Here is a 23,744-nt window from a genome sequence, read left to right as displayed (position 1 = left end):
TGACTGCTTCACAAGCCAAATTTAACCTGCATACTATCGGATATTATGGCATCCCATAGATTAGGGGAGAGGAGGGTGAAGGAGGAGTGGAAGCAAAAACCAGATCTTTACTGACGTTACATCTGTGACAGTCGGGAAGAGCTACCCAGCCTCATCCCATCTTTCTGCACTTGGTCCATTATCTGCAGGTTGCAGCTCTTCAAATCGGCACTTCTAAATGTAGTGAGAGTTTCTGCCTCTGCCACCCTTTTAGGCAGTGAGTTCCAGGTCCCAACCATCCTCTGGAAAATGTTTTCTAATTTTCCCTCCAATTTTTCTATTAATTATTTTAAATCCAAACCACCTAGCATTTGATACCTTTGCTAAGGTAAATTGCCATCCCTCTTACTCTATTTAGGCTTCTTATAATTTTATACACCTCAATTCAGTCACTGCTCAACCTGCTCTGTTTAGTAAAAACAGTCAATCCAAGCCAAAGAACAGCCATGATTGTATTAAATGGCGGAGAAGGCTCTATTCACTGTTATCGTCTATTCCTGTTCATACTAATGTATTCTTTCCTCGCAGCTAAAATTTTCCAGTGATGGCAACATCCTTGTAAATCTTCTTTGTACTTTCTCCAGCGCAAATCATATCTCTTGAAATGTGGTGATAAGAACTGTGCACAGTACTCAAGCTTGTGGTCCAACTAGGGTTGTATACACTCCTCATGTAACCTCCCTACTCTGATATTCTGTGCCTCTGCTAAGAAAAGAAAGTATGCCGTTGCTATCTTAACCACATTATCGACTTGTCCTGCTACTTTTAAGGATCAGTGGACACAGGCTCTGAGGTTTCTCTGTTCCTCCACACCAATTAATATCTCCCATTTGTTGTATATTCCCTTGTCGTGTTTCATCTCCCAAAATGCATTGCCTCACACTTCTCAAGATTGAATTCCATTTTTCTGCCCAACTAATAATTTACCCCAAGCTGTTTGCTGAGTGATACCTTTTCAAAAAAGCCTTGCTAAAATCCATATCTACCACGTTTCTCCATTGTTCTCATGTGCCCTACGTGTTTCATCCTCAAGTTTCAATCTGGTTAGCCAGGTATAATCATTCCATGACAGATCCATGCTGCCGTTCCTGATTCACCTTTTGCCTTTCTAAATGAAGGTTTATATACTGCTTCTCAAAATTGATTTGAATTTGTTGGACCTGCTTGAGGAAGGAAAACTTTCAGGATTATTGTGGTGTGGGGGGGTGGGGGGGGGGGGTGGCTGCATCTGAGTGTATCTAAGGGCTTGTAAATGCCTTGTCCTAGAAGCAGGGCTGGTGGCTGTCTTGGTCGGGTCCTGGCCCCGAGCAGACCGGAGGTGGCGACTGTTGTCTTTTAACTGTAGGAATTGGTGACAGTCGAGTGGGGGGGGACTTTTTTTTTCTCCAAGGAAGGGTTTGTAAACGGTGTTTCATTTGTATGGATTTGTTTATCTTGTGTTTTATAAAATTAAAACTTTAATAAAACATTTTTAAAAAATTGATTTGAATAATTTGCCCGCAACAGTGACGAGATGAAAATGTTTTTATGCAGTTCATGGTTAGGATCTGGAATGCTCAGTCTGAGAGTCTGATCAAATGAGAATTGAATAATTATCTGAGGTGAAAGCATTTTCAGTGCCGTGGGGAACTGGGACTAGGGGAAGTTGCTCTTGCAGAGAACCAGTATGGATGCAGCAGGCCAAGTGGCTGTCTTCTGTGCTGTAACCATTTTGCAATTCTAACCAGTTGACAGGCCCATAATTACTCTGATTATCACTCCCTCTCTTTTTAAATAATGGCACAATATTGACAATCCTCTGGCACCACCCCTGGAGGCAGTGAACATTGTAAAATGATGTCAGAGCTGCTGCAATTTCCCCCCCATGCCCTTTTAAAAAATACTGTATATATTTTATCTGCGCCTTTAATATTTGTGCTCTCTCTCTATATTTAGCCCATCAAACATTTCACACCTTTCCTCCATAACCATATTCATCAGCTCCCTCTTTTGTGAAGGTAAGCACAAAGTATTCATTAAGAAACGTAACTACAGGACTGCTGGTGGCAGCATGTAGATGGAAGTCGCATGTTGGGTAGCTCCTGTTCGAGGCTCTGGTTTTTGGAGTTTAATGCCCGGTTCCAGGGGCAGTTTCTTCACAGTGGAAACTCTGACCGAGGGGATGGTGGGATAATTTGAGAGACAGTTCACCAAGCACATGATGATGCGAAAGGACATGATGGCTGCGATGAAGGAGTTGGTGGAGGAGGCGATGGCCCTGCTGAAGGCAGCGATGTTGAAGACATTGACTGAGGGAGTAAGGAGAGAAGTTGAAGGAGTGGAGGAAGCTCTGTCGCAACATAGTGACTAGTTCACCTCAATGGGTGAGGAGCTACGGAGGGTGGTGGAGGCCATCAAAGGACTCCGAGCCAAGGTGGAGGACCTGGAGAATAGGTCAAGGCTGCAGAATTTGCCAGAGTGGGTGGAAGGCCCCGAGGCCAACTGAGTACTTCGCAAAGATGCTGGAGGAGTTGTTGGGGGAGGGGGAAGAACCCTCCTGGTATGAACTGGACAGGGCTCATCGGTCACTCAAGCCCAAGCCGAAGGCAAATGAGCAGCCAAGGGCTGTCATAATTTGTTTCCACAATTCCATGTTGGGGAAAAGATCCTGAGTTGGGCAAAGCAAAGGCATGAGGTGAAGTGGGAAGGAGCTGGTATTCGTGTATACATGAACTTAACTGTGGAGCTGTGGAAAGGAGGGCAGCCTTCGGTTGGGGCAAGACGGCACTCTTCAGCAATAGTGTAAGGTTTGGCGTGGTCTACCCGGCAAAGCTGACGGTGACCAACAATTCAAGAGATTTCTACTTTGTGACGGATGCAGAGAAGGTCTTGGTGAAAGCCGAAGGGCTGGGGTTGAAATAAGAGGGGCGTCGTGGGACACAGAGTTTAGCACTGCTGCATCACAGCACCAGGGACCCAGGTTTGTTTGCGACCTCGGGTGAGTGTGTGGCGTTTGCACTTTCTCCCCGTGTGCGCGTGGGTTTCTTCCGTGCTCCGGTTTCCTCCCACAGTCCAAATATATGCAGGTTAGTTGAATTAGCCATGCTAATATTGTCCAAAAGGTTAGGTGGAGTTACGGTGATGGGAAAAAGGGATTGGGCCTAAGTAGGGTGCTCTATCGGAGCAAGGGCTGGTGCAGACTTGATGGGCCAAATGGCCTCCTTCTGCACAGGTAGGAGAGATGGGACTGGGGCTTGGCTTCGGACTGAAGGGTGAAATGTCGTGTACAGCCTTATCTCTTGTTTCAGGATGCGTAATTTTGTATTTGTGGGGGCTTGGTTTTTAGGTTAGTTGATGGGTAAGGGTGGTGTACCTTTGTTATCGGCTACAGTGGTGCAAGAATATTGGGCGTTGGGGTTTTTTTTCAAATTTAGAGTACCCAATTCATTTTTTCCAATTAAGGGGCAATTTAACGTGGCCAACCCACCTACCCTGCACATCTTTGGGTTGTGGGGGCAAAACCCACGCAAATACTGGGAGAATGTGCAAACTCCATATGGACAGTGACCCAGAGCCGGGATCGAACCTGGGACCTCGGCGCGGTAAGGCAGCAATGCTAACCACTGTGCCACCATGCTGCCCAAGGCCTTTGGGGGTTATAGCATTTTTTTTTGGGTGCGGCTTTTGTACACTGGTTATGTTCGAGTGTCTTTGCTTTCAGAGATTGGGTCATGAGGGAGGACATTGGGGGGGAGGGAGGCCTGAGCAGGGGCCTCCACGCTAGCAAGCAAAGGTTGACTAGTGAATGGGAATGTGGTGCGGGGGAGGGGCCGCAATCATTGAATGGTCCTGGGAGGTGTGAAAGGTGGTGGGGTGGGATCAATACTGGGAGACGTGTTTTCAGGAGGAAGGGAGTGGGGAATTCTGGGGGTGGGGGGAGGGGTTCAACGGTAACAAAGGGACGGGGCAAGTCAGGCCTGATGGGCAGGGCCCAGGGTTGCAATGATGGCCGATAGGAGGGATGGGGGGAGACCCCCATGTCAGAATAGTAACATGGAAAGTGAGGGAATTAGGGGGACTGGTGCAGAGGTTGAGGGTCTTTACACATTTAAAGAGCCTAAAAGCTGATATGGTAATGCTGCAGGAGAGCCATCTGAGGGTGAAGGACCAGGTAAGGTTTTGGAAGGGTCGGGTGAGCGAATGGGAATATTTGTTTTTCTCCCTGGTACATAAAGTGTACTCCGGAACAGACTTTTTCATGCTGGGGAAGGAGTTATTGGTAGGGATCAGTGGGTCAGAGTATTCGGCGATATTGATTTTGGACCATGCGTTGCATTGGGTGGATGTGGTTCTGGAAAAGGGAATGGCTCCGAGGCTAGGGTGGAGAATGGACGTGGAATTGTTAGGGGACCGGAGCTTTTGCGACAAGATTGGGAAGGTGATCGAAGAATATGTCGGGTTTAATTGCACGGGAAAGTTTTGGAGTCAGTGGTTTGGGAGGTTCTGAAGGCAGACACGAGGATGGAGTTGGGGGTTGATTTTATTCAAGGCTAAGATGGACAAGGAGGAGAGAGAGGAACACCAAAAATTGATAAGAGGAGATGCTGGAGATGGATAGGAGATACGCGGGGACCCAGTCCTCCTGGCCAACTTCAGGCGAAGTTCAACCAGTCGTCCGCAGGGAAAACGGTGTGGCAGTTGAGAAAGGTTGGGGGGGGGGTGCAGTCTATGAGCATGTGGAGAAGGTGGGGCCGGCTAGCTCCAGAGGGAGGCCGCGGTGAGGCAGATAGTTCCGTCGCGGGACAAGATGGGGAAGCTGGTGGTGGCCCCTGAGCAGATCAATAAAGTCTTTGAAGAGTTCTTTAAGAAGTCATGTAGGTCAGAGCCACCGGCAGAGGAGTGAGGGATGGGGGAGTTCCTGGATGGGTTGGATGACCCAAGGTTGGGTGAAATGGATCGGGCAGGCTTGTCGTGATCGGTAGGGGAGCAGGAGGTCAAGGAGGCAATTGTGAGGATGCGGGCAGGGAAGACAGTGGGACCTGACGTTTCCCAGTGAAATACTGTAAGAAATATAAGGATAAGTTGGCGCCTCTGATGGTGGGAATGTTTGAGTACGCAATAGGTCGGGGTGTCTTGCCACAGACGTTGGACAGGCTTCGATTTCCCTGCTGTTAAAAGAAGGATAAGGACCGGTAGAAAGTGGGTCGTATAGGCCCATAAACATATTAAATGTGGATGCTAAGATATTGGCAAAGGTTTTGGCTGCAAGATTGTGGAAGGGTGTCTTTCGAATGTGATTGGAGAGGATCAGACGGAGTTCATGAAGGGAAGACAGCTGTTTCTGAATGTGAGGAGGCTGCTGAATGTGATCCTGTCTCCAGTGGCGGGATAGGAGAGAGCTGGTGGTGGCACTGGACGCAAAGAAGGTGTTTGATCGGTTAGAGTGGTTATTTGATGGCTGTATTGGAAAGATTTGCAATCAGGCTGAGGTTCGCCGCATGGGTACAATTGTTGTACAAGGAGCCAACAAGCGTCCGCACTAATGATATGAACTCTGGGTACTTCGCTCTGCACCGGGGTACAAGGCAAGGGTGTCCTGCGCCCCCCTGCTGTTTGCACTGGCTATCGAGCCTTTGGTCATCACGCTTAGGAGCTCGGAGTTGTGGAAGGGGATAATGAGTGGCGGGTGGAGCATAGGGTATTCTTATCTGCCAATATGTTATTGTACGTTTCAGAACCGAGCACTTTGGTGAGGAGTATAATGGGGTTGCTCCAAAGATTTGGGACGTTCTCGGGTATAAATTGAACCTAGACATGAGTGAGTATTTCATGGTCTCCGGGGGGGGGGGGGGGGGGCTGCCATTTTGCCTGGTGGCAACCCACTTTAGATGCTTGGGCTACAGGTGGCCTGGGATACTATAATTTTACTAGTTTGGTGGGGAATGTGAAGGTCAATTTGGCACGGTGGGACAACTTACTTCTGTCATTGGCGGGCCAGATGCAGGCAGTTAAAATGAATGTGTCGCCACGATTATTGTTCCTGTTCCAATGTCTGCCGGTCGTTTTACCGGAATCCTTCAAGGGGGTGGAAAAATGAATCTTGTTCATTGTGTGTGTGTGGGGGGGGGGGGGGGGGGGGGGGGGGGGCTAATTACTGTGCTGTTATTGGGCGGAAAATGTGGAGACAGTGCGGGCTGGACTAAGGAGTGGAAAACCCAATGGGTTAAGATGGAGGAGGGCTCGTAGAGGGGATCGGGGTTTCGAGCACTGGCAACGGCGCCACTCCCGATAGCACTGGGTAAGTTGGGTCTGGTGGTGGTGGTCATTTAAGATCTGGAGGCAGTTTAGGCAACATTTTAAGCTGGGGGTCGGGTCAGGGGGATGTCGATTTAGGGGGAATCATGGGTTTGAGGCGGGAGGATGGATCGAGGTTTCAGACATGGGACAAGAGGGGGATTAAGGAAATGAAGGATTTGTTTCTTGGGGGACGGTTCGCGAGGTTGGAGCAGCTGGGAGAGAAGTACGGGTTGGCGCAGGGGGAAGGGTTTAGATACCTCCGGGTTTGAGATTTTGCAAGGAAAGTTTTCCCGACCTTTCTGATAGCGCAGGCCTCCTCGCTGCTGGAGGCGGTGCTGTCAGTGAGGGGGTCATATTGGCGATCTATGGGAGGATCTGGAGGAGGATAGGGTGTCAGTGGAGGGGATTAAGGTGACGTGGAAGGGGGAGCGATGGAAGACGGACTGTGGTGTGAGGTGCTGTGGAGGGTGAATGTCTCAACCTCGTGTGCGAGGTTGTAGCTGATACAGCTGTCAGTCGTGTATAGGGCACACCTCTCAAAGTCAAAGCTGAGCTGGCTGTTTTGAGGGGTGGAGGATGTCTGTGAGCGATGTGGGAGAGGCCCCGCAAACCACGCTCATATGTTTTGGTCTGCCCGAAGCCGGAAAAGCATTGGCGGGAGGCATTTAGCACAATGTCGGGGGTTTGCATACACACGTGGAGCCCGGTCTCCTAGAAGCCAACTTTGGGGTGTCTGACCAGCCCAAGTTGCAGGCATGTTCGGAGGCAGACATTTTAGCCTTCGTCTCGCTGATCTCTCGTAGGCACGTCCTGTTGGGGTTGAGATCAGTCTCTCTGCCCTGTGTCAATCTTAAATTGGCACCCTTTTATTCCTCTGGTCCTAGACTGTCCCATGAGGGGGAACATCCCCTCCACATTTACCCAGTCAAGCCCCTGAAATATCCTATATATTTTAATGAAATCACCTCTCATTCATTTAAATTCCAATGAATAGATCCCAACCTGTTTAATCATTCCTCAGTCAATCCATCCACAATGGTGACCATTCTAGTGAACCTTTTCTGAACCGCCTCCAATGAAATAATATCTTTCCTTAAATAAGGGGACCAAAACTGCTCAGCAGTACTCCGGATGTGGTCTTATCAGTACCTTGTGCAGTTGCAGCAAGACTTCCCTACTCCAACCCCTTTAAATAAGGGCCAACATTCCATTAGCGTTCCTGAGTGGCATACCAATTTTTACATCTTGCCAACCAGTAAGAGACTCCTATATGCCTACCTTGTTTCTTGTTGGCTAGGCAAACGTCTATCCACGCCATTGTTGCCCCCTATGCCATGAACTTTCATTTTCTGCAATAACCTTTGATGTGGCACCTTATCAGTTTTGAACTGTGAAATATTAATTTGTAATTTGGTGTCCTTTTATCTATCTGTGTCCATTTTTGTTATATTTGTATTTTATTGTTCCACTGCTTTGGCTCTTGCTTCACCACCCAAACATTGTGCATTGTGACCCATCCAACAAGTAGCATTCCAACTTCCACAAGTTGGTCACTTTGTGCATGTTTGGCTAGCATGCACAAATTTGTTATACACTTAGAACAGCAGTTCTTTTGTTCTTGAAATAGGGGAAATGTTTTGTGGCATCATGTGAATTGTTATCTATTTTGTTAGACCATAGGAACCACAGGGGCTATTTGAATATTTAAAATGGTCTCCTGCTAACTCTGAGAAACTGATTACAGTTTTCAAGTAAGCATGTGTGGATCATGACATTTTCGCTTTCTCCGTTTTGAGACCTAACCAGTGGATCTTAAAGGAATTGCTCGAAGCCGCTCAATTTTTTTTTGCTGTGAGTTTTGAGAGAGTGCTTCTCTGAGTCCCTCAAATGTCTTGTCCATAGAATCATAGAGTCTCTACAGTGCAGGAGGAGGCCATTTGGCTCATTAAGTCTTCACCTACAGAGGCCCACTCTCTTACCCTATCCCCAAAACACCACCTAACCTGTACATCCCTAGACGCCGCCTAAGGGGCAATTGTATCATAAATAAATGCAGAAATTCCCATTTTCATATTGCAAAAAATTGCAATTTTTGCAAGGAATGCACCCACTGGAGTATTCCAGTTTGGAGGATTAGAACAATATCCTGAATTTAGTTTTACCAAAACATTCTGCTTAAATATGCTATCTTACAAAGAGTTTATTTAACAAATTTTTAAAAACAAGCAACTGTTGTCATAATCAGCCTTTGATATATGGAGCCAGATGTAATTAGCATTAAAGAACTGATTTTCCCTAACTTTGGTGTAACTATTTTCCAGGACAGATTAAATAAATTATTTCTGAGGAGATTTGTTAGAATATTCTCTATAAATCCTTTCTTTTTTTGATCTCCCAGTAAATTTGCTTTGCAACATTAGCACCTTAAACTGTGAACAATGCCTTGAGATTTGCCTTGGGGCAGCACGGTAACGCAAGTGGATAGCACTGTGGCTTCACACCACCAGGGTCCCAGGTTCGATTCCCCGCTGGATCACTGTCTGTGCGGAGTCTGCACGTTCTCCCCGTGTCTGTGTGGGTTTCCTCCGGGTGCTCCGGTTTCCTCCCACAGTCCAAAGACGTGCGAGTTAGGTGGATTGGCCATGATAAATTGCCCTTAGTGACTTAAAAGGTTCGATGCGGTTATTGGGTTACGGGGGTACGTGGAAGTAAGGGCTTAAGTGGGTTGGTGCAGACCCGAAGGGCTTCCTTCTGCACTGTATGTTCTATGTTCTATTTGCTAAAAGCATTAACAATTTTATGGTTATTTCTCATTTACTGAACTAAAATCTATTATTTAACAGGCGAAGATGGATGAACTTCAACTTTTCAGAGGCGATACGGTATTGCTGAAAGGAAAGAAGAGACGGGAGACAGTTTGTATTGTTCTATCAGATGATACATGTTCAGATGAGAAAGTTCGCATGAACAGGGTTGTCCGCAACAACTTAAGAGTCAGACTGGGTGACATTGTGAGGTAAACATTTATCTGTTTGGGAAAAGAAAACATTCAACCCAGAAATAACAGTTCTCAATTGGGGACAATCTAATTTTACTCAGATGAGAAGTTATTTCGCTAAAATGGACTGGAAACCGCAACTTGAAACTAACTTAGCACCAGATCAGTGACAGGCATTCAAAGAAAAGATATTAAGAGCTCAGAGCAAGTATGTTCCCTTAAAGAAAAAGGGTGAGACTAACAAATCTAAAGGCATCCTGAATATCATGGGGCGCAAAAGAGAGGAGAAAGGGGAGGGAAGCTTGTATCATGCAGAGAGCTCGATACTGCAGAAAACATGGAGTGTAAAAGGTATAGGGTGAAATTAAACACTGGGAAAGAAAAGTGAGGGTATGACAAAATATTTCCAGGTAAATTGAAAACCCAAAGATTTTAATGTATAAAGAGAAGGGGGATAATTAAAGAAAGAGTAGGATCTATGTGAGTAATCGGTGAGTGGAGGCGGAGGACATGGGTTTTGTCTCTGAATGAATACTCTGTGTCTGTTTCCATAAAAGAGTAGGCCGATACAGACATTGCAATCCTAGGAAGACTGTGAATTATTAGATGAAATTAACATAGTGAGAGAGTAAGTTTTCAGGTATTTAATATCTTTGGAAGTGAATAAATCCCAGGTCTGGGCCAATGTAACCTAGGCTATTGATAAAAGCAAGACAAGAAATGATAGCGGCTCTCACCATCATTTTCCAATCCTCTCTGCCTGCAGGTGTTGTGCCAGAGGACGGGAGCACAGTTAACATTGTACCGTTGGTTAAAGAGGGATAAAGGGATAAAATGAAATGAAAATCACTTCTTGTCACCAGTCGGGGTCAAATTAAGTTACTGTGAAAAGCCCTTAGTCGCCACATTCAGGCGCCTGTTTGGGAAGGCTGGTACGGGAATTGAACCCGCACTGCTCACCTTGTTCTGCTTTACAAGCCAGCTGTTTAGCCCCTGGTGAGGAATTATGGGCTAGTCAGCCTAAATTGAGTGGTGGGAATGTTATTCGAAAAACATCGGCTGGATTCTCCGGTCCTCTAACCGCATGTTTTTTGGTGGTGTTGGCGGCGAGATTCTCTCTTCCCACTGCTAGTCAATAGGATTTCTCATTGAAGCCACCCCACGCCACCGGGAAACCCACGGGTAGGGGTGCGCTTCTGGCAGGGAAAAGAGAATCCCAACAGCCAGAGAATTCTGGCCATTATGTGGGACAGGATAAATCTTAATTGAGAAGGACACCGATTAATCAAAGACAGTCCGCCTGGATTTGTTAAAGTGGTGTCTGACTAGCATTTTTTGAGGAGCTAACAAGAAGGGTTAATGAGGGTAATGCATTCGGATAGCACAGTGGGTAGCCCTGTTGCTTCACAGCTCCAGGGTCCCAGGTTCGATTCCCAGCTTGGATCTCTGTCTGTGTGGAGTCTGCATGTTCTCCCTGTGTCTGTGTGGGTTTCCTCCAGGTGCTCCAGTTTTCCCCACAAGTCACGAAAGATGTGCTGTTGGGTGATTTGAACATTCTGAATTCTCCCTCTGTGTACCCGAACAGGCACTGGAATGTGGCGACTAGGGGCTTTTCATAGTAACTTCATTGCAGTGTTAATGTAAGCATACTTGTGGCAATAAAGATTATTATTATTATTATTATTTGGTAACGATTGTATGGATTTTAGAAAGGCTTATGATAAAATCCCATATGACAAACTGGTTATGAAATTAAAAACTAATGACACCAAGGAAAAATGGCAAGTTGGATCCAAAGTTTGCTCAGTAGGCAGGAAGTAAAGGGTAATGGCTGTTGGTGGTTTATGACTGGTGGGCTCTTTCATGTAGTGTCTAACAGGATTCTGTACTAGATTTCTTGCTTGTCATAATGGGTATCAATGATTTGGATTTGAATGTAGAAGACACAATTAAGAAGTTTAAAAACTATACTATAATTGGCCAAGTGGATGAAGATGTAAGCTGCAGGAAGATACAAATGGACCAGTCAGGTAGGTGGGGCAATGGCAATTTGTGTTAAATCCAGAGAAGTTTCAGGTATTGCATTTGGGGAAGGCTAACAAGGGACGCAATAAATCATAGCATATTGCAACGTATAGAACAGAATGACCTTAGAGTGCATGCCTTCAAATCCCTGAAGTTGACCTGACACATTGATGCAGTGGCTAAGGCATATGGTGTACTTGCCTTTATTAGGCAAGGTATAGAATGTATGAACTGGGAGGTTATGGAACTCTAAAACACTAGTTAGACCACAGCTGGAGTACTGTGTGTAGGTATTGTCACCACACTATAGGAAACGTGTGTTTGCACTAGTCAGGATACAGAGGAGATTTATGAGGATGTTGGCTGGTCTAGAGAACTTTTAAGTATGTGGAAAGATTGGATAGGCTTGGAGAAAGAAGGCTGAGGACAGATCTAATTGAGGTGTTTGAAATTATCTATGGCTTTGATAGAGTGGGTACAGAGAGAATGGTTCCTCTTGTGGGGAAGAGCATAACGAGAGGCCAATCATACCATAGTCGCCAAAAAAGTACAATTGACATCAAGGCGGCATTTGACTGAATGTCCTATCAAGCGACCTGAGCAAAACTGAAGTCCATGGGAATTGGGGAGGTGGGGAGGAGAGAGGCAGTGTCCTGCAGTCAGTTCTTGTTGGAAAAAATAATGATAGCACAGGTAAAGCATAAATTCATTGGTTGGTAAGAAACTGCTGTTCGGGATTGTCTACAAATTGCTGTATATTAGAAAAATATAATTTCTTTACAGACAAGTAATTGTACTTGGATCTAACTGAGAAAGTTACGGCTAATATAGTCTATCAAAAGTAACATGAAGGAAGGAAAATTAAGACTTAAAGTAAGGTCCTCAAAGATTATGGCATGGTCTTTGCATTGCAGCGGGAGTGTTTGGAGTGAAATAGGGTCCCAAGCATAATTAAGTTCTCAGGGGAGGAACTAACTAGCTTAAACTAAAGGGAGATCTTGGCAGCGAAGTAATCAGCCATGATATGCTCCTGCTGCACTATGTGGGACTTCGCCAGTGTCCCTGATGACCGTATATGCAATTACTGATAACCACATTTTGGAGCTGGCGAGGCAGATAGACTCGTTGGGAGGCAGGTACAATGCTGATATCATGGACAGTGTGCTGGTCACACTGCAGGTAAAGACTAAACAGGCAGAAAGTGGATGGGTGACCACCAGTCAGAGTAGAGGAAGGCAGGTAGTGCAGATCCTTGTGACTCTCCCCCTCTCTAACAGGCATACCTTTTTAAGCTGTTGTTTTGGGATGGGGGGCGGAAAGACCTCTTGGGATAAGAGCGAAGCCTAGTCTGTGGCACTTTGGTCGTTCTGCTGCACAAGATGAGAGGAAGAAAAATGGCTGAACTTCTGTGACTGGATTCAATAGTACGGGGAACAGACGGGCACTTCTGCAGACAGATGTGTTGCCTCGCTTGTATCAGTGTCTTGAAGCGGCTACAGGGCATTCGGAAGGGGAGGGTGAACAGCCAGTGGTCGTAGTATGTATCGGTACCAGTGACATAGTTTAATATAAGGGATGAGGTTGTACAAGCAGAATATAGGGAGTTAGGACAGAAACTAAAAAGTAGGACCTCAAAGGAGGTAATCTCAGGATTGCTACCAGTGCCACGTGCTACCGAGAGTAAATATAACAGGATATACCAGATTAATACGTGCCTGGGAAAATGGTGTAGGAGTGAAGGATACAGATTCTGGGACATTGGCTCTGGTTTTGGGGAAGGTGCGACCAGTTAAAGCTGGACGGGTTGCATCTGGGCAGGGCCAATGCCTTTGGTGGGGCAGTGGGAAGGAGGTTACAGGGTTTAAACTAGAGTGGTGGGGATGGGAACTAGAGCAGGGAGACAGAGGAAGGAGAAACAAGAATAAAAAACAAAGGCAGAAAAAATAAGGACGGAAACAAATGGTGTCATAATGCTGGATAGACTAGATGCGAGGAGAGTGTTTTCCCTGGTTGGGTAATCTCCGGATACAGAGTAGAGAATTTAGGACTGAGGTGAGGAAAAGGTTCTTCACTCAAAGGGCAGTGAATCTGTGGAATTCTCTACCATAGAAGGCGGTGGAGGCTAGGTCACTGAATGTATTCAACAAAGTTTTTTTTTAGATTTTAATGGCATTGAAGGATTTGAGGACAAAGAGGGGAAAGCCATTAAGTTGGAGGGTCCGCCATGATCATGTTTAATGGCGGAGCATGCTTAAAGGGCCGAATGGCCGTCTTCCGCTTTCTATCATTCTATATTAAAACCTTCAGCTGGTTGGAGTCATACCTAGCACAAAGTAAGATGTGTTTGTTGGATGTCAATCATCTCAGTGCCAGGTCATCACTGCAGGAGTTCCTCCAGATAGTGCCCTAGGCCTAACTAATGTTAGCTACTTCATCAATGAATTCCTTCCCTTTAAGTTGAGAAGTGGGCATGTTCGCTGATGATTGTGTAATCATCAGCGTGCAATGTTCAGTACTGTCCACGAGTCTGAAGCAGTCCATGTCCAAATGCAGCAAGACTTGCACAATAACCAGGCTTGAGCTGACAAGTGGCAAATAAGTCCACACAAATGCTAGTCAATGATCATCTCCAACAAGAGAGAATCCAAACATTGTCCCATGGCAATAGTGTTACCACCTATTGAACTCCCCACTATCAACATTCTGGGGTTGCCATTGACCAAAATACTGTGGCTACAAGAGCAGGCCAGAGGCTAAGAATCCTGCAGCAAGTAATTCACCTCCTAACACCAAATCCTGTCCACCACCTGAAAAGCGCAAGTCAAGAATGTGATCATAGAATCCCTACATTGCAGAAGGAGGCCATTCGGCCCATCAAGTGCACCGACCGTCCGAAAAAGCACCATACTCTATCCCAGTAACCCCACCTAAGCTTTTGGGCACTTGGACAATTTAGCATGGCCAGTCCACCTAACCTGCACATCTTTGGGTTTGTGGGGGTGAGACCCACACAGACGTGGGGATCTTTGGAATACTCTACACTTGCATGGCCAGTCCATCTTAACTGCACATCTTTGGAACACTCTTCACTTGCCTGGATGAGTGCAGCTCCAACCACATAAGCTTGACACCAAGATAAAACAGCTTGCTTGAGTGGCACCCCGTGCACAAACATTCACTCCCTCCTCCACTGATGCACACAGGTAGCAATGTCTATCATCTACAAGATGTACTGCAGGAACTTGCTACGGCTTCCTAGACAGCACTTTCCAACCCATGACCTCTACCATCTAGAAGGACAAGGGCAGCTAGGTCATAATCCTAGAACTCCCTCCCTAACAGCACTGGGTGTACCACCTGGACCTTCTTGAGGGCAATTAGGGAAGGGCAGTAAATCCAACCAAGCCGGTGATGTCCACATCCCACGAATGAATAATTTTTTAAGAAAGAAATCCTAATACCCGAAAAGTGGGAGGAATGTGAAATTTACAGATTTATTTAAGCGGATGTTGGACAAGCATTTGAGGGAGACGGTAATAGATGATTGCGGTGATGGGCTTAAATTAGGAAAACTGGTTGGGCCAAATGGCCTGTTTCTTTATTGTATGTAATTCTGTGCAAGGCTTCAGTTATTTTGTATGAATAATGGTGTGCAATTCAATATGACTTGGCAATTTTTACATTTTCTTTTGTCTTTAGCATTCAGCCATGCCCAGATGTAAAGTATGGCAAGCGGATCCATGTACTTCCTATTGATGACACAGTTGAAGGCATTACTGGAAACTTATTTGAAGTTTATCTCAAGCCCTATTTCCTGGAAGCTTATCGACCAATAAGGAAAGGTGAACTTTTAGTTTTCCCTTGAAAAATATTTTTGGAACTTTGAATTTTCCTCATAGATAATTTGGCTTGCTTTTTATATTAATGCTTCCTTTGCTTTTGTGATAACAGGGTGGTATGTGAAGGATATATTAGGAAATTGGGTCCAGAAATGGGATCAGATGTAGTAGGCAATTTAAGGGTTAAACAGACTGAGGAGTAAAATAGAGTAAAAGGTATATGCCCACATCTTGTATGAGGTACATTGTCCTATCTGGACTTAAACTCATTAGTGGTCAGTCATGGTGACACAGTGGTTAGCACTGCTGTCTCACAGCTCCAGGATCCGGGGTTCAATTCCAGCTTCAAGTGACTGTGTGGAGTTTGCACTGTCTCTGCGTGTCTGGGTGGGTTTCCTCTGGGTGATCCGGTTTCCTCCCACAGTCCAAAGATGTGCAGGTTAAGTGGATTGGCTATGATAAATTGCCCTTTAGTGTAAAAAAAAGGTTAGGTGGGGGTTACTGGGTTACGGGAATAAGATGGAGGTGTGGGTTTAAGTAGGGTGCTCTTTCCAAGGGCTGGTGTAGACTCGACGGGCGGAAAGGCCTCCTGCCTTCTATCATTCTAGTACACAGGATGGACCTATTCCGTTAGTGAGTCATTTGAGATCCATTGCTCTTGGGGATACTTCTGTCTGACCAGCTATTAGCCCATAACAAAGTCTAATAGCCTCTTTGTCCGTCGGTGGGATGTTACTTGCATATCAATAGCATGGCTCTGTTTTGTATAAATTGGAGTGGGCAGTCAATGATGGGTTCAAGTTTGGAAACCCCAGGGGAGAACCTTTGTTTGAGGGGCTGGGCAGAGCTTAGAGAGACAGGGAGAAAGAATCCTGTTTTGAACTGGGGCAGAGAGAAGGCTTTGGAAAGCGACAGGTCATGGAAGTTGCCACCGAGGCAGGTTTTGGAAAAGGGTTCTGAACGAATAAATATTGCTTTGCAAATGTATGTATTGCCTATGCCTGCCTATGTAAGTGGAACGAGAGCTGCATGTTCATTTTAAGTGCTGTTTAATGGTGTGTTAGGATTAAGAAACTCACCTGATGAAGGAGCTGCGCTCCAAAAGCTAGTGATTCCAAACAAACCTGTTGGACTTTATTCTGGTGTTGTAAGACTTCTTAACTGCCCACCCCAATCCAACGCCAGCATCTCCACATCAGAGCTAAGAAACTACATGTAATCCGTTATTGTTAGGGCTGAAGTTTAAATATTATTTTTCTTTTGTTTTATTAAAGTTTGTTTATGAACGAGCCAATCCCTATTTTTTATATTATCACTCCTGGAGTGAATCGATCTTTCTGCACCACTGTAACTTTGCAACTATGATCCAGCACCTTAGATACTGTTGGGATCTGACCAGGCATCTGGAGTAAAAATAAGAATTACCAAGAAAACTGGCATATATTTGGTTATCTAAATAATTTAAATTTTGCAACTATCTTGCTTAGCTAATTTATGATTTATTTTAAAGGTGATATTTTCCTGGTTCGTGGTGGAATGCGTGCTGTGGAATTCAAAGTGGTGGAAACGGATCCAAGTCCATACTGTATAGTTGCTCCAGACACAGTCATTCACTGTGAAGGTGAACCCATCAAACGAGAGGTACAGTTAACTATGTGGCATTGATTGTTGCAGAGACATGTACTATGGCGAGGAACTTATTTCATACTGGAGAATAAAGTAACTTTAGTAATTATAGATGAACCCAGAATTTCAATTGGCTAACGTCTAAATTTATGTAGTGGAACAGATGCAACTTCATTTTGGAACACCAGTGTTTGCTGTGATGCAAATGTAGTTGAGCGCGTTGAGTAGGTTGATTCGAATTTAAACTTGGTCAATGAGAAGAACAACTGAAATCCAGAAGGAGGGTGGGAATATCATGGGCCATTATTAAAGTATCTCAGTTTTTATTTTCCCTCTGGCTATCTGGGATGTAAATAACTATAGAGGATGTTTATCACTATTTTGCTCTGTAATAATGCATATATTTCATTGTTAAATGTTCAGTGAAGAAAATGTGATGAAACAATTAGTTATTGTAATGAAGTAATGATGCTCAAATATTAAATGAATATATTTAAAATTATTTTGAGGCATGGAGAAAACTGCTGATGATTCCTTTGTATCCCTCAGTGATATGAATTTTTGATGCTTTATCTACTTAAAGACCTGTGATTTGTTTTCTTTTTTTGAAGGATGAGGAAGAATCTTTGAATGAAGTTGGGTATGATGATATTGGTGGGTGCAGAAAGCAACTTGCTCAAATCAAAGAGATGGTGGAGCTGCCTCTCCGTCACCCTGCACTATTCAAAGCTATTGGTGTCAAGGTAAGATAATTAATATTTTTCCCTTTTTAATCTTCCTCTTTAGGTGGGCATTTGGAAGCTCCTTAAAAAATGTTTTATTTTATTTATTTAAATTTGATATTGCTGAACACATATACATGATGTCAAAACATTTTGGTTTGCAGTCGTTAGGACAAATGCAGGAATGCCAAATTTTAAATGATCACAACAGTTTAAACGACTGATGGAAAGGGTGGTGATTGGTTAGCAAGTTGACTTGAATTGGCTGAGGCATTGCCATGGAAAAAACAGCAGGGAACTATGGGCTCTCCAGCTCCCAGGTAATTCAAAAAAGGTGCAATGCTTGAATATATTCCTTTTATTTGCAGAGAACAGAGGCCCTGCGTTTTAATATGCCACTTCTGACCAGCATAAATTAGCCCTGGTTACAGACCGTACTCGACCAGCACATGCTTGCAAAACCTAAAACGAAATGTCTACTGTTAGATGTGCTTTCGTAATTGGTCAGCACTTGTTCAACAATCCTGAGTGTGTTAATAGCCACACAACCGATCAGTTTAAGATAATCTGTCAAGGTCGTCATCTCATTCATCTATGCTTGCCGAAAGGAACATGCATTCATACACAGGGACCTGTTCTCTACAAATAAAAGGATTGCATTCAAACTATGTGCATATTTTGAATTACCCAAGTTTTTGGGGAGCCTATAATTTCCTATTGCTTTCTTCAAAGTCAACTTGCCAACCAGTCAGCACTTGTTTCGCTTGTGGTATAAATTGTTGTGATTGTTTGAAATTTGGTGTTCTTGCGTTTGTCTTGATGAGTGCAAGACAAAAAGCTTCGGCAACATGTCTCTCCTTCAGCAATATTCAAATTCTCTATTACCAAGCAACTGCTTATTGAATTCAGTTTTGTGCTCATTTAAGTTGTAACATTATGCAGGGATATTGAGCTCTTTATTTGGTATGCATCAAAAGTGCCTGCTTCATGTATTTTAACACAAAGAAGTCATGTGAAAGAAAAAACTTCATTTGCTCTAACACAAATGTTTGTTAACCAAACCGTAGAAGAACATATTTTTTGAATAATTCAGATTCTCAATATTTTTAGAGTTTGAACCCATATTCTGTTGAGTCTTTGTCCTGATAGATGAAACCTTGATTCCATCAGTCTGTGCTAGATTCTGATGCTAGCCCCTTCACCAAGTACAAGTCATAAGTTTGATGAAATACTCTCCGTTTGCCTAATTGGGTGCAGCTGTAAGAATACTCAAGCTTTATATCATCTGCAATCTAGCAGTCCACTTGATCAACAGCTCACCTACCACCTTAAACATCTACATCCGGCACAACGTGGTTGCAGTGTGTACTATCCATAAGATGTACTGCAGCAACTCTCCTAGGCTTCAACTGTACCTTCTGAACCCTGACTCCACTACCTAAAAGGGCAAGGAGAGTATATGCATGGCAACATCATCACCTCCCAAGTTCCTCTCCAAATCACACACCATCCAACTTACGCACACCATATTTTCCATTGTCATCATGTCGGAATCCCCTATCTAACAATGCTAGAAGCACTTTCATCTGTGAGTTCCACTGATTAAGAAGGCCCATTACAATATTTTGGGAAAGTGAGGATTGGACAAAAAATGATAGACTTGTACATAGCCCTACAATAGAGGTCTGCACTGTTCTCTTTTATTTTAGTAATTATTTAAACAAGGTTGGGTACTTCACTTGGCGTTTATTTGGCAGAATTTAAATATTAGATTTCTCATGTTTCTGTCCTTTGCCCCAATGTAGCCTCCACGAGGTATTCTGTTGTATGGTCCCCCTGGTACTGGCAAGACTCTGATAGCTCGTGCTGTTGCAAATGAAACTGGTGCATTTTTCTTCCTTATAAATGGTAAGCTACTGTTTTATATTTGGGTTCATGTACGTCTGTGTTGAAAGGCCAAAATGTTATGTTCTTAGATCGATGCTTCCTGGACTCCCGATGGTGATATTAATAGTTCATTTAAATATTTTACTTCTGGAGTAAACATGCCAGGGTTTTGAAGTTGGGAGTCAGTTGAACTAATCTTGATAAAACAAATTGGTTTGTGTATTGCAAGTGTTCTTCTGCCTGTAAACTGTACCAAGTTTTCTTAGAAAGCACAAGTGGCTCAATATAGTGATTGGTATGTCTAAAACCCAATTGAAACTGAAGGATAGCTGAGGTTTTATATGCACATTGTGTTTCAGGAGTGGCAGCCAAGGGAAAAATGACAAGAAACAAACATGTGCTTTAAGACTTGTCTGTGGCCTTCCTGTTCTCATGCTGCAGTGTCCCAACCCTCTTCTTTGCCTCAGCCTGCAGCTCAGATCCCCATTGTGCTCTCAGCTGCATCAAAATGCTACCTGTGAGCTACAATTTTTTACTTAGTCTATTCTGCTTTTCTTTAGACATTGTGTTGAGGAAGTAGGCATTTGGTACCATAGCCTAGTTTTTCCTGTAATGATGAAATTAACAACATACATCATAAGCTTAACGGTTTAATGCACCAATTTCGGTTGCAAAAAACTTCCTTCACGTTTTTTTGTGATGCTGTAATGCAATATAGGTGGAGACGGCGTGGCCATTTTTATTCAGTGATTTTTTTCTTTCTTTATTCTTTCATGACATTGGTGCCGTTGGCAAGACCAGCATTTGCTGCCCATCCCTAATTGCCCATTTCAGGGGGCAGTTCAGAGTCACATGTAGACCAGAACAGGCAGATTTTCTTCCCTAAAGGACATTAATAAACCAGTTTAATTGTAATGATGGTCACCATTACTGGACTAGCTTTACCGTGCAGATTTATTTATAAATTCAAATTCCAACAACTGCCATGATATGATTTGAACCAATGTCCCAGCACATTAGCCTGGGTCTCTAGATTGTCCATCGACATTGCCACTGTGCCACCTTAATTTGACAATATAGATAATCTTGTTGAACTGCAAAAAATATTGTGCAGCATAATTAATGGGACATTCATTATTTAATAATATTGCACATTGGTGGAATCTATAATGATCTTCACAGCTGCCATCAGAGTTCCCACCTTAACTTCAGTATGTGGAGTATGGTTTGATTCAAATGTTGAAAAAATACATTTTGTTGAAGCTTTCCATCCTGATGAGTGCAATACGAAAAGATTTTCATCAATACTTCATGTTGGAAAGCTCAATATTGATGGACCTTTTAATAGCTCTTTTCAAGGTTTTGTTTGGAAAATAACCTTTTGTAAATAATGTTATAATTAGTTTTGGTTCTCCTCCTTTCTCCCTCCCACCACACCCCTTTCCAGCAAGGGTTGGCAAGGATGTTTAATATCCAGACACTGCAGTGTAGTGGGAGTGATAATCAACCACTGCATCCTTTTATGATCTTTAACCAGTTATCTCTGGGTTTTAAAATGTATACAAGTCAGGAATTTGTGTTCAAATTCATTAACCATTTAGTTATTTGCTTGAATAGGTGGTCTGTTTAAATTCTGACATGGTTTTACACTTGAAGATTAACATTTGAGTGGTGTTTTAGAGGGCTAGTATTATCAGTACAAAATAGAGCCTCTAATAATAGGACACTGGTGCAGGAAAGTAGCTACCCATCTCTGCAGTATTTCACACTTGTTTACGTCGTAAAAGTTGCTAAGGAAATTTTTTAATAGTTAATTTTGAATATGACATGGTGAAATACTGGCTAACTTCACTGAATTGTTTCTGTTTAGGACCAGAGATAATGAGCAAACTTGCAGGAGAATCTGAGAGCAATCTGAGAAAAGCATTTGAAGAGGCTGAAAAAAATGCTCCTGCTATAATTTTTATTGATGAATTGGATGCCATTGCTCCAAAGAGAGAGAAGGTAGGTTCTAAATATAATTTTGGTTCTAATATAATTAATTATTTGTGTCCCCGAACTTTAATCTCTGTGTTTATTTTTAACGAGTGGCAGCCACATCTGTCACTGGACATTTTATCATCACCTTCAATTGAGAGTCACTGAAGATTTGAAATAGTGTCTTCATGTTCAATTTGTTTTAAATTTCCAATAGAAGGAATCTTTTATGCAGCATTTTGCCATGTCCCTTATTCTGCGACTAATTTAGCTGCTACTATCCAGTGTTGGAACTTTGACAGATTGACTTTGCAAATAAGCCAGTATGTAGCATTTATTACATTTTCCTTGGCACCCTTGTCTTTAATCTCAAGCAAATTGTTGAACATGCTTTTAATTAAAATGTTTCCAGTGGGAATTTTTGTTTCCTGCTGTTTATAGCCTGGTTCAAAAAATTATGTATCCGGTTCTGATGAGAGAGAGAGTCTGTCTTATTGATAAGTATTGGTTAGGATGCAAGGAGAATGTCTCTGCTCCTCCGTTATTATCATGAGATCCTTTATGTCCACCTGTGAGGGCAGATGGGACCTGAGTAAGTGTGTCGCCTGGACAATAATTCCTTTGACGGTGAATCACTCCGTACTGCACTAGAATGTCAGCCTGGAATATGTGCTCCAGTTTTTGAATGGAATTTGTGCTGATTCAGACAAGAGTGCTACCACCAAGTTGAGGCCGAGACTGTACGACCAAATTGAACATTCTTAACTCTCATTTTGTTGGGAAAGGGAACATTTGCACAATTTGTTTAATGTGCATTTTTAATATTCCCATCATTGAAACGGCTGTCAACTGGTATTAAATAGGTTGGCACCAACATCTCTGAAGCTACTGATGGTCACTGGCATGGTTTATTGAGTCATTTGTTGGTGGTGGTAGAGAGTTACACCCTATAGTGGTTTTTTTTTCCTGAAGCTGGCTCCCTTTAATAGTCTGCCATGGATTGCCAGATCTTTTGAGATGGCCACTGAAACGGGAGTGTTGGGTACTTTTGTGTCGTTACATGGTATCTCACAGCCTGCATTCTTTACTCCAGTTGTAACTACTTTTTTCTGCAGGAGATATGGAATCCCAATGATTGAGCAAAGGATTAGTTGGACTGGAATGAGAAGGCAGTAATTTTGAGTGAAGGAGAAGTCGGGATGTGTGCAGGTGATATGATTGGTGTAGATTTCTGGAGAGCGGGGCATAGGCCTGTTGATAAAATCAAGGAATGAAGACAGTAATGTGGAGCATGGACCACGAGTGAGACTGGAGACTCGGTTGTTCGTGGGGTGATCACTCACATGCCACGAGGTATGCAAGAGAAGGCGGAATTTGAGGCGGTGTTTAGAGGCTGCAGAAAGCATGTGGAATGGAAATCTGAGGCAATAACATTGCAGTGGCAAAGCAAGATCAGGAAGTCCAGAACAAGATTTGAGAAAGATAATGTGTAGCTGATCAACAGAAAAATTGTTGTTAGTGGAAAGAGAGCCAAGTAAATGGAAAGGTTAAACATAATTAAACAAATGCACAGTTTGGCATGGGGAGGGCTTCCATACAAAGATAAGAATAAGAGAAAACAATAGACTTTTAAAGATCATTCTCCGTTGGATGGGAAATAGAAAATATTAAAAATAGAGGGCATTGCTTGTAGATATTAAATAGAAACATTGAAAATTTACATAAAGATGGATTTGACTGGTAACGGGTGCGGTAGTTGAAAATAAAATAAAAAAGCCATCCAGGCTAATTCCACTCCTGCTCTTGGACCGTAGCATTGCAGGTTCTCTCTCTCTCTCTCTCTCTCTCTTTTCTCTCTCTCTCTCTCTCTCTCTTTTTCTCTCTCTCTCTCTCTCTCTCTTTTCTCTCTCTCTCTCTCTCCGGCCCCTGTGAAAAATGCTATAAAGGTCCTTTTCATGCTTCTGCTAATTACATTATGCCCTTTGGTTATTAAGGGAAATAGGTCCTTAGGGGCTGTTCAGCACACTGGGCTAAATCGCTGGCTTTGAAAGCAGACCAAGGCAGGCCAGCAGCACAGTTCGATTCCCGTAACAACCTCCCCGAACAGGCGCCGGAATGTGGCGACTAGGGGCTTTTCACAGTAACTTCATTGAAGCCTACTCGTGACAATAAGCGATTTTCATTTAATTTTTCATTTTCATTTTCATTTCATTTCATTTCCTATCCACTCTGTTTAGGCTCCTCATTATTTTATGCACCTCTATTAAACTTCCTCTCAGCTTTCTTTGTTCCAGAGGAAATAATCCCAACCTATCCTATCTCTTCTCACAGCTACATTTCTCCAATTCCAGCACC

The 23,744-nt window shown here is 43.5% G+C and overlaps 1 protein-coding gene across 1 annotated transcript in view; it reads left to right on the top strand.

The window, feature by feature from the left end:
• LOC119962764 (valosin containing protein) overlaps positions 1 to 23,744 on the top strand; it is a 57,728-nt gene that overhangs the window by 12,704 nt on the left and 21,280 nt on the right. The window contains exons 3-8 of the mRNA XM_038790795.1: positions 9,159 to 9,331; positions 15,038 to 15,180; positions 16,688 to 16,818; positions 17,415 to 17,546; positions 19,331 to 19,433; positions 21,283 to 21,416. Coding sequence (XP_038646723.1) covers positions 9,159 to 9,331; positions 15,038 to 15,180; positions 16,688 to 16,818; positions 17,415 to 17,546; positions 19,331 to 19,433; positions 21,283 to 21,416 — 816 coding nt within the window. The remainder of the gene's footprint in view (positions 1 to 9,158; positions 9,332 to 15,037; positions 15,181 to 16,687; positions 16,819 to 17,414; positions 17,547 to 19,330; positions 19,434 to 21,282; positions 21,417 to 23,744) is intronic.

The sequence above is a fragment of the Scyliorhinus canicula genome, chromosome 3, assembly GCF_902713615.1.
Source record: "Scyliorhinus canicula chromosome 3, sScyCan1.1, whole genome shotgun sequence".
Lineage (NCBI taxonomy): Eukaryota > Metazoa > Chordata > Chondrichthyes > Carcharhiniformes > Scyliorhinidae > Scyliorhinus > Scyliorhinus canicula.
This window is presented reverse-complemented; position numbering and strand designations above follow the sequence as displayed.